At 41.5% G+C, this 13,706-nt stretch overlaps 1 protein-coding gene across 2 annotated transcripts; it reads left to right on the top strand.

Moving 5' to 3' along the window:
* The first annotated feature begins 2,947 nt into the window (after window positions 1-2,947).
* On the top strand, window positions 2,948-13,706 carry LOC117268868 (CLOCK-interacting pacemaker-like). 2 transcript variants are annotated; one of them, XM_033645608.2, is made up of 5 exons: window positions 2,979-3,078; window positions 3,214-3,267; window positions 8,543-8,750; window positions 8,937-9,115; window positions 10,378-13,706. In XM_033645608.2, the coding sequence occupies exons 3-5, from the start codon at window positions 8,552-8,554 to the stop codon at window positions 11,713-11,715; spliced, it is 1,716 nt and encodes a 571-aa protein (XP_033501499.1). In that variant the 5' UTR covers window positions 2,979-3,078; window positions 3,214-3,267; window positions 8,543-8,551; the 3' UTR covers window positions 11,716-13,706. The 2 variants fall into 2 exon arrangements, with proteins under 2 accessions (XP_033501506.1, XP_033501499.1); XM_033645615.2 differs by lacking the exon at window positions 3,214-3,267 and having other exon boundaries at window positions 2,948-3,078.

Genomic DNA, 13,706 nt, shown 5'->3' with positions numbered 1-13,706 from the left:
ATCACAACTAAATGCAATCACTTTTAATGATTTTGGTTTATTTTGAGCAGTTCTCTTTTCATACAACCATCACATAGAAAACATGGTGTGCAGAACATTGAACACGAGTGACTCGGAGAAATATTTTCTGGTTGTGTTGGCTCATTCATTGCATAAGAATATGCAGAGGTATAGCACTTGGATGCAGTTGATCTGTTTAAATGTCATATTGTATTGTATTACATCAAATGTGAAGGTATGTCACACCATATGGAGCGGGGGCGCCATCCTGTGAGGTACATGATGTTATTTCTGTTATCAAATTGTATCCACTCAGTCCAAAAAGGAGATCATTTACAATGTTGGGTATGTGAGTGGAGGTAGTGTATTGGGTCTATAATCCAGCCTTAGCCTGTCATATGGATCTGTCTTATTAATCATGATTAGTTTGTCTAAATACTGTTGCTTGACCACCGTAGCAAGCATGAAGTCAACTTCTCATTCTCTATTGATCAATGTGGAGGTCCCTCAGACTACAGTGCTGTTTGAGAACAATTGAGATTGGCAGATTATGACACATTAACAATCCATTATCCAAATTGTCTGACCAGAGATGATAATATATCAGGTCATGTGGATGAAAATCAATGGCCTGATGTAAAAAAAAATATGGAAGACATGTCCTACCAAAATATTTTGTTTATTTGATCTTCTGTTTTGTTTATCACCACAAAATGACTGCAGGTTTGAACTTGTGATTTGATGCACTGTTTCAGTATAATATTACTGATTGTATTAGAATTTTGAGAAGACATTATTTGGAACATGGTTTTGTAAATTGGAAATCTGTCATATATTTTCAGTAACTGAAACACAACACTTTTGTTTTTACTCCCAGATTTTTTAATGCAATCAATAGACATATTTCTCACAAGTTTATTGCACAAATTTGTTCAAATCTGTGGTAGTGAGCACTTCTCCTTTTCCAAGATAATCCATCCACCTGATAGGTATGGCATATCAAAATGCTGATTTAACAGCATCATTACTACAGAGTTGTGCCCCAGGATGGTCACAATAAAAGGCCACTCTGAAATGTGCAGTGTGATCACAACACAATGCCACAGATGTCACAAGTTTTGAGGGGAGGTGCTGACTGCAGGAATGTCCACCAGAGCTGTTGCCCGTGGACTGAATGTTCATTTCACTACAATGCCTCCAATGCCATTTGTTTGGCAGTACATCGAAAAAGCCTCACAATTGGAGACCACATGTAGCCACACCAGCTCCAGACTTCCAGATCCAGTGTCTTCACCTGCAAGACCATCTGAGACCAGCTACCCATACAGCTGATGCAAAAATGGGTTTGCACAACTTCGGAATTTCTGCACAATCTGTCAGAAACTGCTTCATGGAAGCTCATCTTCTTCATCAGTGTTTGACCTGACAGGAGTACGTCATCACAACTGACCTCTGCGGTTGTGAGGCCGGTTGGATGTACTGCCAAATTCAGGGAAAGCCTGCTAATGGCACACTCCATCAAAACACCTGTGGCATTGTGTTATGTAATTGAACTGCATATTTAAGAGTGGCTTTTTATTGTGACCATCCCAAGGCACATCTGTGTAGTAATGACACTGCTTCATGAGCAGCTTGATATGCCACACCTGTCAGGTGGATGGATTATCTTGGAAAAGGTTTGACACCTTTGTGACCAAAATTTGTGCAAAACATATTAAATCTTTAACTTAAACCTGTGAAACAAGGGAGCAAAAACAGAAGTTGCATTGAAATGTTTGTTAAGTGTAGTTTCTAAAACAGTGCATCAAAACAGAGAACACTGATTTCTGAAAACTTAAAAAATGTTCTATAGGTTAAACCATGATCCTTTCACATTCATCTCCACTGTCCAGTGTTCAGTGTTTATCCATACTGGTTGGATGAGTTAGACCCATGCCGACCTGATTACATCCGAGGTAAGACTGAAAATCATATGTCCATACTTACTGTATTAGTATGTGCATACAGTGCTTCTCCTCAAAATAGGCCTACACAACCAAAACAATAAATATCCAAACAGGGAGAGTGTGAGACATTTATGTAACCAGGTAACACTGTGTCTGTCTTTGTCTGTGCTGTTTGTCAGAGACGGTGTAGGGCTGCTGTGTGCTCCGGTCTCAGAAACACGGGAGCCTCACGGTGCTTTTCAACATTCCCCCAGCAGGGAACATGTGCTGCCCGGGAGCGACCACGCCTCCACCCGCCTGCCTCACATGTTGCCGCACACACCCACTGTCTCCTACTCTGCATGTCCTGTGGGAAGACAAGCGGACAATGGGAGTCTTGGAAAATGTCAGGCAATAATCAGCTCTTCTACAGTGAACACACACACATTAATGGGTGAGACATTCGCGTTGTGTGGGAAATTAAAGATGCAAGCCTACATGAGAGGAACACAGCAAATGTCCTGATGGCACTGATTACAAAACTACTAAGTTCAAAACTACAAATTGAGTTTATTTGGTAGGACAATTCATCATTAACAGATAGGTCATTCCCTTGTAAATATGGTGATTTGGTAAACTTGGGATGTATCACCATCTCAGGTCCTGATGCTGTGGGTGATGTCTGGCCTAATCGCACCTTACACGTGAAGCAGATATAGATATAGAGTGTCCTTTCTATCCAATATGTCAAATGACAAACGGTAAAATAAAGTAACTGTGGGGCATTTAATTTTTTATTTAAATATTAAAAGCAATATGATATCCGGTCGACGTTGTCACTTTCTCTGTGAGCAACACAACGTCCAGCTCTGATATTTACAACAGCAGTTAAAGGCACCCTACTAGAGCCGAATGCGCCTCTCACGTGGACTGTCGGACGTCACCACCCAAACACGTGTCTCGGCACGGGATTGGCTAAACCACTGCCGTTGCGTCACCACCAAGCTGTTCAGCGCAATGACACACTCATTAACATGTCGGCGGCGGGGGCGTGGCTACGCAAACAAGCAGCATGGATGCTTTCAGTACTTGATCAGAGCGACCGTGTGTCCAGGAGCAGGGAGAGGACTCCGGTGGACATCAGCATCACAATGTATGAGTTTGACAACTTCTTCTTTTTTGTTTCATTTCCTTAGTATTTCTTTCTTTGGCATTTCTTTGGCCAGTGGATAGAGAATTATATATATAAATATATATATAATTCTCTATCCATTTTCTTGTGTTCAAGATGGATATCTACCACAAGTGAGCTGTTTTTCTCTTACTGACAGGATACTGACAGGTGAGTCAATTGTCAATTGCCTAACCTCAAGTTTAAAAGTGCCAAAACTTTTGTCCACTGACCTAATGTCCATGCATGAGCCTGTTCTGCATGCACTTTAATAATGTGTCATGGACAGCTGCTCGGTTGTACTGTTATTGCAGGCTTCAGATGCTTAGACTGTGTATTTGAATGTCAGTACAGGCAGTGAATGGGAAGCTGCTATGAGGATTTACAGCAGGCTTTTTTTCCCCTCTGAGCAGCAGCAGCAGCAGCAGTGTATTACATAACAGCGTTGGGGGTGGGACTGTACAGTTTGCCAGAGACCATCTTATCAAATTCCTTCTCTAGCCTCATGTGTCATGTTTACACCCGAGGCTTTGAACACATGACAGACACTACCACTGTAATGAAGGAGCTGTCATTGACCTCCAGCCTTTTGTTTTTATTAACTTTATCACAAAGTGCATTGCTGTGTCAAGTAGTTTCCTGTTCACATGATGGTACAACACTTCACACTTGACAGAAAATGCATGTTTATATTCCTATTCCTACAATGTCTTATGAATGACTTCAATAAATGTTTCAACTGCCAAATGCCACGACAATAATGTGAACTATGCTGATATTATTTTATGTTTAAGAATTTCTATAGCTGTTTTTCAACTGGATATAAAGTAGACTACTTTACCAAAAGTTGGATTTGTTTGTTTTGATTTAAAATGAAGTTTTACCAATATGTGTTATCAGTCCGTGACTGACTCACAAGTACAGCTTTTAATGTTTAAAAATAGGTAACACAGTCACACAGACAAATGTGAAATGGACACCAGCTCTCACACGGTGGTGAGCTCGAAATGTGTTAAAATTACAGGCTGGCAACATGAAAACAATGGCACTGTAAAGTCTCTAACAACTGGAAAAGTTTCAAAAACTTTGTCAATGTCCTAAAATGATGAGAGTATGGTAAGGAATAGGGAAAGAAAAACATTGAGTCAACTGATGAGGCCTAAAAAAATAAGAAGTTAAGGTTAAGAAAAGACTGCGGTTTCAGTTAAAGCAAGTACTTACGGGATGTAAAGTTATGCACGTACCTATGTATGTACCTAAATTGTACCTAGCTATATGTATGTACCTAAATTACTTTGTATTGTTACCACGTGGCCACCTCTGAGGCTGAAAAATGAAGCCAATTTGGAAGCATCAAAGACTGCAGTTCCTCGACTGGCCACTTGAGGCTGGCTCCAAAACAGTAAATTTCCACAGGCCCAAAATTACGCACATTTAAGGGTGGGGCCCCTTGACTGAGAAACTGTCTGTGAGGTGTCACCACAGTCTACAAGTCAGAGACACACCTCCACAGCTCCAGCCTGTCACCTAGATGTAGTCACTTTTTAGTTCCAAAAAGATGCCGATGGCTGAAATCCCAAACTCAAGGCTTCAAAACAGGAGTCCACAAGCTAATGGGTGAAGGATCACGGTAGCTGCATCCAGTATTTATACAGTCACTGGTTGTTACGCAAAAAAGTCATGTGGAGTTGAAAGTCCATTGCCTGCCTATGCAGACTTTGTCGCCGTAAATACTTAATTCGTGTGTCCACCAGGAAAAAAGATCCTCACTGACTTTCCCTTGGCATTGTTTTTGTATTTTTGTTTAAAACATTTCATGCCCACCACCATATGATATGGTGTAAAGAGTTTGTGTCTGTTTCTTGTATTTCTATGAGACCCGGCAGAATCGCGTGACAAAAAACTTGCCTCAGAGAGCATAATTCTGTTGGTTAATGCCCTTCTTACATTTTTCTTTACCTCTACATTATGGTTAATTTTTCAGAAGCAGGGTTGTGCTGGAAATGGCCCACTATTCTGATTATAAATCACATAGACTTGTCCCAGTTTTCCACTATTGAGGAAAGAAAGTACGATACGATACGATACGATATACTTTATTGTCCCTCTAAGGGAAATTTGTCTTGGACTCAGCAACTGTGCCATAAATGCCTTGACAGCCACAACAAACAATACATCAACAGCCATACCATCCCAACAACAATTACATGAGAGTATTGCACATATGATGATCCTGATGAAGAATGAAGAAGATGAATAAAGTTTTTTTTTCCATACCACAAGTGTTGCTGGAGCTCTTTTGACATTTTCCAGTATTGCACATATCCCATAACATTGCACATAACACAGACGTACGCCATGCATACATAACACATGCTAAAAGATCACCATAATAAAAGCACTATAAAATTTATTGCACAATCTTCGGCCTCAAGCAGAATTGTTTAAAAGTCTGATGGAGGTTGGAACAGAAAGTACACTTTTTCCCCCCTGAATGCAGACAGTCTTTGCAGTTTGTGTCACCTGTCATGTAGGACTGCAAGGTAGTAGATTTGTGTCAGTTTTAAAACTTTGGGTTTTAAAGATGCTAAACTTGTTGTATGTGCACATTTCACATATAACATGCTAAGATGCCATGTTGATATGACAGCACCCCCATATTAAATAGAAGTGATTTGATGTTAGAGCACCTTGCATTTTATCTGCATATTAATGATGAATACATATTTTTTTAAAAGTACTTTATTGAGAGAGACCTATAAACAAATAATATCTACAGTGTACAACATTGCAGTAAGACAAGCCAGTGATACAAAACAATCATCAGAAACACAATAAAATAAGAAAACAAAAAAGTACAATTAAATATATCTTGGTGAGAGGAATGATAAAATCCCCCAAATGGTGTCTTAGACTTAATTTTGTGTTGTAGTTTATTCTAGTCAAGAGGCCCATGTAACTCAACTAAGGATGATAAATATCTCTGCAACTTAGACAGCATAGCATGAAAACACATGTATGCTGATGTCATCTAGATGCCAGTGATGACCTGTGACATTTTCATATAACAGCTGTGAGTGTGGCAGCTGCCTACAGTGTTGAATGGAAATGCATACCATGGTTTAATGGTAGTGGCAGCAGCATGAGCATACAGGGTATCAGCATAAACCAGTGTAGACAGTATTGGTGAATTGGCTTTTCTTTTTTGAAAGGTGAAAGCAGCTCTGCTCCACTATGGGAGTCCAGTTGAAGTTGTTAGATTCTGAGCAAAGTGCTCAGTGTGAGTTTTGTTGGATAATCTGACATCTAACCAAAGTAAGTAATCATAGTCTGACTTGTTGGATGTAGACTTTGACTCTTGACTATTTAGGCTGGCATTCTCCTCCCTTCGGCTATCTGCATGTTACTGTTTTCAAAATCCCCTTTGCAACGGGAAACAATAGCCTCCGAGCTAACAACCTACACCCTGAAAATGGCAAGTTTTGACAAAGATTTGTATCATGCAATAGGGCATATCTGCTTTGTTCTTTCAGTGAATTGTTTCAAAGATCTACAATAATTAAAACAACTTGTGAACGCACCTCAAAAAAGCCCAGACTCTGTCTTGCAGGACTTTCATGCCCAGTGTTTTCTGACACGGGCAGTCAGGGTTGACTTGCCACATCTTTTTACCCTGGCAGCGGCATGGGAAGGAAGTCAGCCAAAGCCAAATACCTTCACAGAGTAAGGCAGGTCCTGAAAAGTCAGCTGAATGGAAAGAACAAGGTCTGAGCCATCAACATGTATGTCCTGCCAGTCATCAGATACCCCACTGGGATAATAAGCTGGCCAAAGGAGGAGATAGAGGCTACTGATATCAAGACAAGGAAGCCTCTTACAATGCATGGAGGGTTTCATGTCAAGTCCAGCACCCCGGGACTGGTGAGTGTCAGAGCCACTGTCCAGGACGAAAACAACCAAGATCGAGGAATACATCAGGAAGATGGCCCCCAAAGATAAGCTTCTAAGTGAATAGGATGAATCATCATGGAATGACAAGCCCCTGCACGGCACGTATCACCGACAGATTGAAGAAGTGGAACACATCAAGAAATCCTACCAGTGGCTGGAAAAGTCTGGACTGAAAGAAAGCACAGAAGCACTATTCATGGCAGCACAAGAATAGGCACTTAGTACAGGATCAATGGAAGCAGGGGTTACCACACCAGACAGGACCCCAGGTGCAGGCTGTGCAAAGATGCTCTAAGACAGTTCAGCACATAATAGCAAGGTGTAAGATGTAGGCAGGGAAAGTGTACATAGAACGCGATAACCAAGTGGCTGGCATAGTGTTCAAGAACATCTGCACTAAGTATGGGCTTGAAGTCCCAAGGCCACAATGGGAGACACCTCCTAAGGTGGTTAAGAATGACCAAACTAAGCTCCTGTGGGACTTTCAGAACCAGACTGACAAATCAGTGATGGCTAACCAACCAAACACCGTTTTGATCGACAAACAACAAAAGAAGGCAGTGGTGATAGATGTAGCAACCCCGAGAGACAACAACATCAGGAAGAAGCAACACTAAAAGCTTGAAAAATACCAAGGGCTGAAAGAGGAGCTAGAAAAGATGTGGACAGTGTCTGTGACCCACAAACTGGGAGCTTGGCTCCAGCAGATTCCAGGCACAACATCTGAGGTCTGTCCAGAAGAGTGCAGTCCTAGGAACAGCCAAGATACTGCACAAAATCCTCGAACGCCCAGGCCTCTGGACCCAAGCTTGAGGACGACACACCACTCCCCAAGGGGGGTTAGAATGGGATTTATATATATAAACGACACACTAAAGTAGCGCAAAGGGTGCTGAAATAACTATGGGATTAACAGGTTGCTTCATATATGCTAGGTAGCTGGATTTGGCTGTGCTGATTGTCTGGGTGCTGGTTGTGATTTTCCCCAGCCTCATCTGCTGCCTCTGATCTGTCAGGTTTGTGATCCACTGAGAGGTGGTGGCTGGCACTAAATAAAGGCAAAAACACCAGATACAGCTATCAGCAGGAGCCACATAGATAACTTTACCATCCTTTTGTCAAATGATGGGTAAAGTCACCATTGAGACAAGTTGACAAAAACCTAGTTTTTACTCTAGGTTGTAGATTTTATGCTGACTCCAATATCCGGTATTCAGCAGAAAGACAAACCACTGAAGAACTGAAGACACTGGCTCATTTAACATAGAGTTTACATAGATGGTATTTCGTCCCCATCTTATTTGGTGTTTCTAGGTTAATAATTATGTTGTAATAATATTGTGTTATGATAATGAATATGATTTTTTCTGCTTGTGAGAAAATGCTTAGCTACAGTATGGTAAACCCAGAGGTATGAAACAAAGACAACAATTCACATGTCTTTAATATTCAGTGCTGTTCATCTCACAGTTTGTCTGTTTACTTTTATTTCTAGAGGTCTGGAATGCCGAAGGAACAGGGGCATTTGGGGGAGTGCGCTGCACGTAGCACCTCAAAGAACGCCAAAGATAAGAGTAACAGTGCCACGCTGCGGGCGTGCCAGAGTGGCTCCCACAGGGGACAATCTAGAATGGGTGACATGAGCAACTGCATGCTGAGCTGTGACTCAGAGAAGGACTCTGAAAAAGACTCAGGATACTCAGGTGAGCAAAGGCATGTTTGGTTTCCATGTTTTCCTCAGAACTGTATGTACTTCAGGTGATAAAACTACAATGAACTCTTGGAGGAGGGAAAACATATCGCTATGTATATTGTTGACACGTTTTATGAGATTTACAAATGTTAATAAGGTTAATCAAGTGAAATATAATTTGTTCTCTCTCTTTCAGAGGCTGCCTCTGACTCTGTGCACACTGATGTAGATGACCAGCGCAGCAGTGTGAGCGAACCTCACAGGAAAAGCAGCAGAAGCTCCGATAACAACAGTGTGAATGCTGCTGGCCACAATATGGCTCCTTATGAGGAGCTCACCCCCATTTATGTCATCAAAAACCTGGTGGTCAAGCCGGTGAGATATTCAGTGTCATATAGCAACTTGCTTTTCTGGCCTGCTACTTTGTTGCATCACAAAATGAGATTCATATACGGTATGTTAAAGTCTAATATAATAGTTCTGAGATATATTGTGTAGTTTATTGTTGATTAATTAAACGATTATTTCTGTATTTAGTCAATCATAATCATAAAGGGAATATTCACCACCTTTTACATGGATATCCAGTCAGTATTGACGATAACTGTCATCAATTGAAGCAATAAACAAAGAAATCTGAGTTCCTCTGCTTGCGGAGCCATGCCAGTGGTGCCTACATGTACCAGAATGCATTGCACGCAAGCTTCTAATGCCCACAACTATTACTAGCCTACCAGCATATAGCCATTTTTTGTTGGTCAAAACATAGTGTAGCCAAGGTTTGGAAGTCACACCTTTGCTTTTGCAGACAAGAAAGAAAAAATAACATGGAGACTCCATAGTCTGAACCAGCGTGAACCAAGACAACAACACTCTTTATTATATTTCACATTGTTCCTGGCAACGAATCACCACTTCACTACTTCCATATTTTTACCTTTCACCATAAAAGCCCAACTTAAATTACTCAGAGGATTTTGCCAAGAGGCAACTCAACAAAATAACTTACAATAGCGTCAGGTGACAAAAGATTATTGGTTGTCTTTTGCAGCTTGTCTTTGGGATCCTGAAGAACATCTTCAGCATACCTCTGTCCAAATAAGAAGTAAAATTTCATGCACAGTAATGCAGAAACTCAGACACAGGACCTTTTGAGGTCACCATCCAAAAACTGCCCACAATGAAATTCTTGACAGCAGAATGATTCAGTTTATGTTGGTATTGGAGAGCAATTTGAAAATAGACACCACTAGTCAACGTTGTGGAGGTTCCTCGGTGGCCATATCCTCTTGCACGACAGGAGGATGGATGCAGGAGGAACCCAACTTTCCTCCTGCATCCTTTAACACCATGTTGCACACACTCCCCACACCACCATGGTGACATAGACCTGGTTGGAAAACTGCAAAGTGTATCTTCAATAAAAGTTTTACCACTTTATGTTTATTTATTTACTACCTCTATTTATGTAATCTGGTCACTATATTCCTTCAGGTTTTGTTTTCTCAAATCTTTCTGTGTCCGACTGCTTATCTCTTTGTGACTTTAACCTCCTCCCCATCTTTTGCTCTTTCCTCTACTCTGCTCTCTAATTGCTGCTCACCTAAAACCCCGCTCACAACCTCCTGATGGTACAGTCTAGACCGGAGCAGCTACTCCATGGCCCCTCCCTGGCTTGGGGTGGAGGTTGGCACAGCCTTACCAATGCCAAAGCACCCACCCAGCTCTTACTAATCCAACAGCCAACGATGCCTGCCCCTTCCTCCTCTACCCCGACACCTTCATCCAGTCTTGCTTCACCAAAAGGTCAAGTTATTAAAGGAGGCAGCCGCAGCAACCAGAACCACAGCAGCAAGAACTCATACCTGCCCATCCTAAACTCTTACCCACGCATTGCCCCTCACCCCAGGAAGGAGAGCCATGAGGCCAAGAGTGCCAAATGGGTGGAGGGGATTAAGGAGAGTGGCAGTGAAGGCCAGAGTCAGAGCAAGAGAGTGTGCACTGAGGAAGAGAAGAGAGAGGCTGTATCCACCACCAGCCACCTTCTGAAGCCCCAGCAACAGCATCAGAAAGAGGGGAGAGTTGATCCACATTCCAAGTATAAAGGCAGAGGAGGGCACAGCTCCTTCCCCAGCTCATCTCATGGCTCGCTGCTCAGCCATGCCTCCTCTACCACCCAACACAAATCCCACCACAGCCAACAAAACTCCAGCTCTGACAGTATGGGCTCACCTTCTGTCTCCAGCTCCCAGACACACTCACCACCTTCTTCTTCTGATTCCCCCCCATCCGTCTCTCCTTCCTCTTCATCTCCCTTTTCCTCCAAGGCTCACAGCCCATATTGCCCGGCTCCAGATAGCTCGTCGTCACGCCATCAACGTTTCCTCAACACAGCTGAGATCCTGAACCAGTCGGGCCTGTTGGCCATCACATTACGCACCAAGGAGCTGCTGAAGCAGAACACTGCCACCGAGAGAGAAATTGCCCAGCTCCGTCAGCACACCAGTCTCCTCTGCCAGGTAGCCCAGGCGAGCCAGAACAGGTGCAATGAAGGTTCAGACAGCCTTGACAAACTCCTTCTGGCCATGACTGAGTCAGGTTCTTACCCAGATTTAGATGTAAGTCAACTGAAAGTGCTCAGCAGCAGCCATCAGAGCAAGACTGGAAGTGAGAAAGACAAAGAGAAGGATAACAACATAAGAAGCACTAAGACACACAGCAACCCACCTCAGGGGCGGTCTTTACACAACATAGATGATGGAACATCGCCCCCCTCACCGCTGTTTGCTCCCTCGCCAGACACAGAAGACAGACAGCATGGTGATGGTTCTCTGGACCTAATGCCCAACTCCCCCTGTGTTTCTTTTTCCAGGTCTGTCCTTGAGCAGGGATCCAAAAAAGGAGTTATGGCCAAGGACTTGAGTGATCTCACTATGTTGCCAGAGAGTTCAACACACACTAATTATCTCTTTTAGCTTCCAGGTGAAGAAGAAGATGTGGACATGTAACATGTGGAACCTAGCAATACAGGAGAGCATGGGTTTGAAAGGGTAGAATGATGATTTTCTTATTTAAGCACACTGTTGAAAGTTGAACATGATTTGTATTTTTCATACTTTTTAGTCAGGGATTTGCTCATTCCAGGTGTCCATTTTTCATCCGTGTGTTTCTCTTCTACAGACAAGCTTATCATTCAGGTCACATTCACAGTCAGCGACGGATGTCTTTGTTGTGTTGCTTTTAAGAATTTGACACAAGAAAATATTTCACAAAGGGGCTGACAAGCTTTTAGTGGTTATTACAGTATTTTACAATTGCTTTGGCACAGTATTCACAAAGTGTCAGTGTGCAATACTCTTAATGCAAAGAGACTGCTAATTACTTCACCGCTGTTACCACAGTGTGTGGAGGAGAGGGGAAAAAAAGGTAATTTATCTCCTTTTGACACTGTCAACATGGTTTAATTACTGTCTCTGACTGTAGTGTAAAATTCAGATAATGTTAAATGCTCTCTAGCATTGCTGTATTACTGTAGCTTACTGTGTTTTAGATGTTTACAGTGAACTTACAGGTACTGTAAATATCACTAGATTTGATATACTGAATAAAAAACAACTTTGTGTTGGATGCACAGCAGAAACAGTTAACAAATGCAGTAAAGAACAGTTACAATCAGCATTTTATCTTGTGTGAATGTAGATTTATAATAAAATTAGACTCTAGTCTGCATTCTTCTAAATTTACAGTAACAGCATATTCAACAAATACAGTCTGAAGTGTTTGTCTCTGCATCATCTCAAATGCTGACCTCTGCATAAACTGCACATGTTGTGTCTCATTGGTATTTTTATAATCTTGATAAACTGACCACTGCAGACTAAGTTCTTGATGAAAATTAGTTTATTTTTGATAGCATTATTTGACAACCATTTTGTTCTGAAATCAACAATGATTCATTTTCAGTGTTATACATAATTTGTTGTGATGCTCAGAGAAACACTGATGTATGACTTAGTTTTTTATAGCAGATGTTTTGTCTGTATATTTTCCATGCTATGGGAGATTTTGAGGCCATATATAGCATTTAGAGTTTTGCACATGGTGAAATTTGAGCCAAAACAATTTGTAATAGCAATTTGATGTAATATAGCATATGTGGCAGCTCAGGTTAGATAAGACAGCACCCCCTGGCAGTGTCAACTCTTTAAGTGTACACTAGATGGGATCAGCTGATTACAAATTGAATTCACAAATCAGCTGCCTTTGCACAAAAAAGAACAAAAAAAAGAAAGAATCGAAAAGAAAATACATGAGTCTTTTTCATGCTATTTTTGCCTGAGAATTCATGATTTTGCCACTAGCTTAGGATTAGTCCGATCAGATGTGTTCTGATTTAATGACTGATGCATGTTACATACTGTACATTCACATCATAAGTGCACATACAGTTGTCCATTGGACCTCCATATGTGGCTCTTTGAGATTTGGCTCAACTGCAAAGCAATGCATTAACACAGACTGACAGATCTGTGGAGGCGTCCAATGATCATCTGGTACAGGCATGTGTCAAACTGCCTGACAGGACTTGGGAAGCTGACATCATACACTGTAGTTTTACTTCATGGATTACTGAATGAAAATTCTACTGATGTTCAAATAGTTGTATGGTCTTGCTTGGCAGTGCAGTATTGTGAATTATTTGCTTTTTTTTCACCCTCTGTAATAATGTTTGTATGCATGAAGGTGTGTGTGTGTGTGTGTGTGTGTGTGTCAATGAATGTGTACAGATCTTTGATTAGCTTGTAAACATGCATTTGCTCATAGAGATTTTATTATATATTTAATTGATGATTGATTGTAGATGTGGGACACATAAGTGATAATCAGATAAATGGCAAAAGAAATGGACTCTCTTCATATGCGCTTAAACACTACCATAAACAATAAATCTGCTCTGACTCATGAA

Source organism: Epinephelus lanceolatus, chromosome 11, assembly GCF_041903045.1.
Source record: "Epinephelus lanceolatus isolate andai-2023 chromosome 11, ASM4190304v1, whole genome shotgun sequence".
NCBI classification, from domain to species: domain Eukaryota; kingdom Metazoa; phylum Chordata; class Actinopteri; order Perciformes; family Serranidae; genus Epinephelus; species Epinephelus lanceolatus.
The sequence above is the reverse complement of the archived record's forward strand: the minus strand, read 5'-3'. Positions and strand labels throughout refer to the sequence as shown.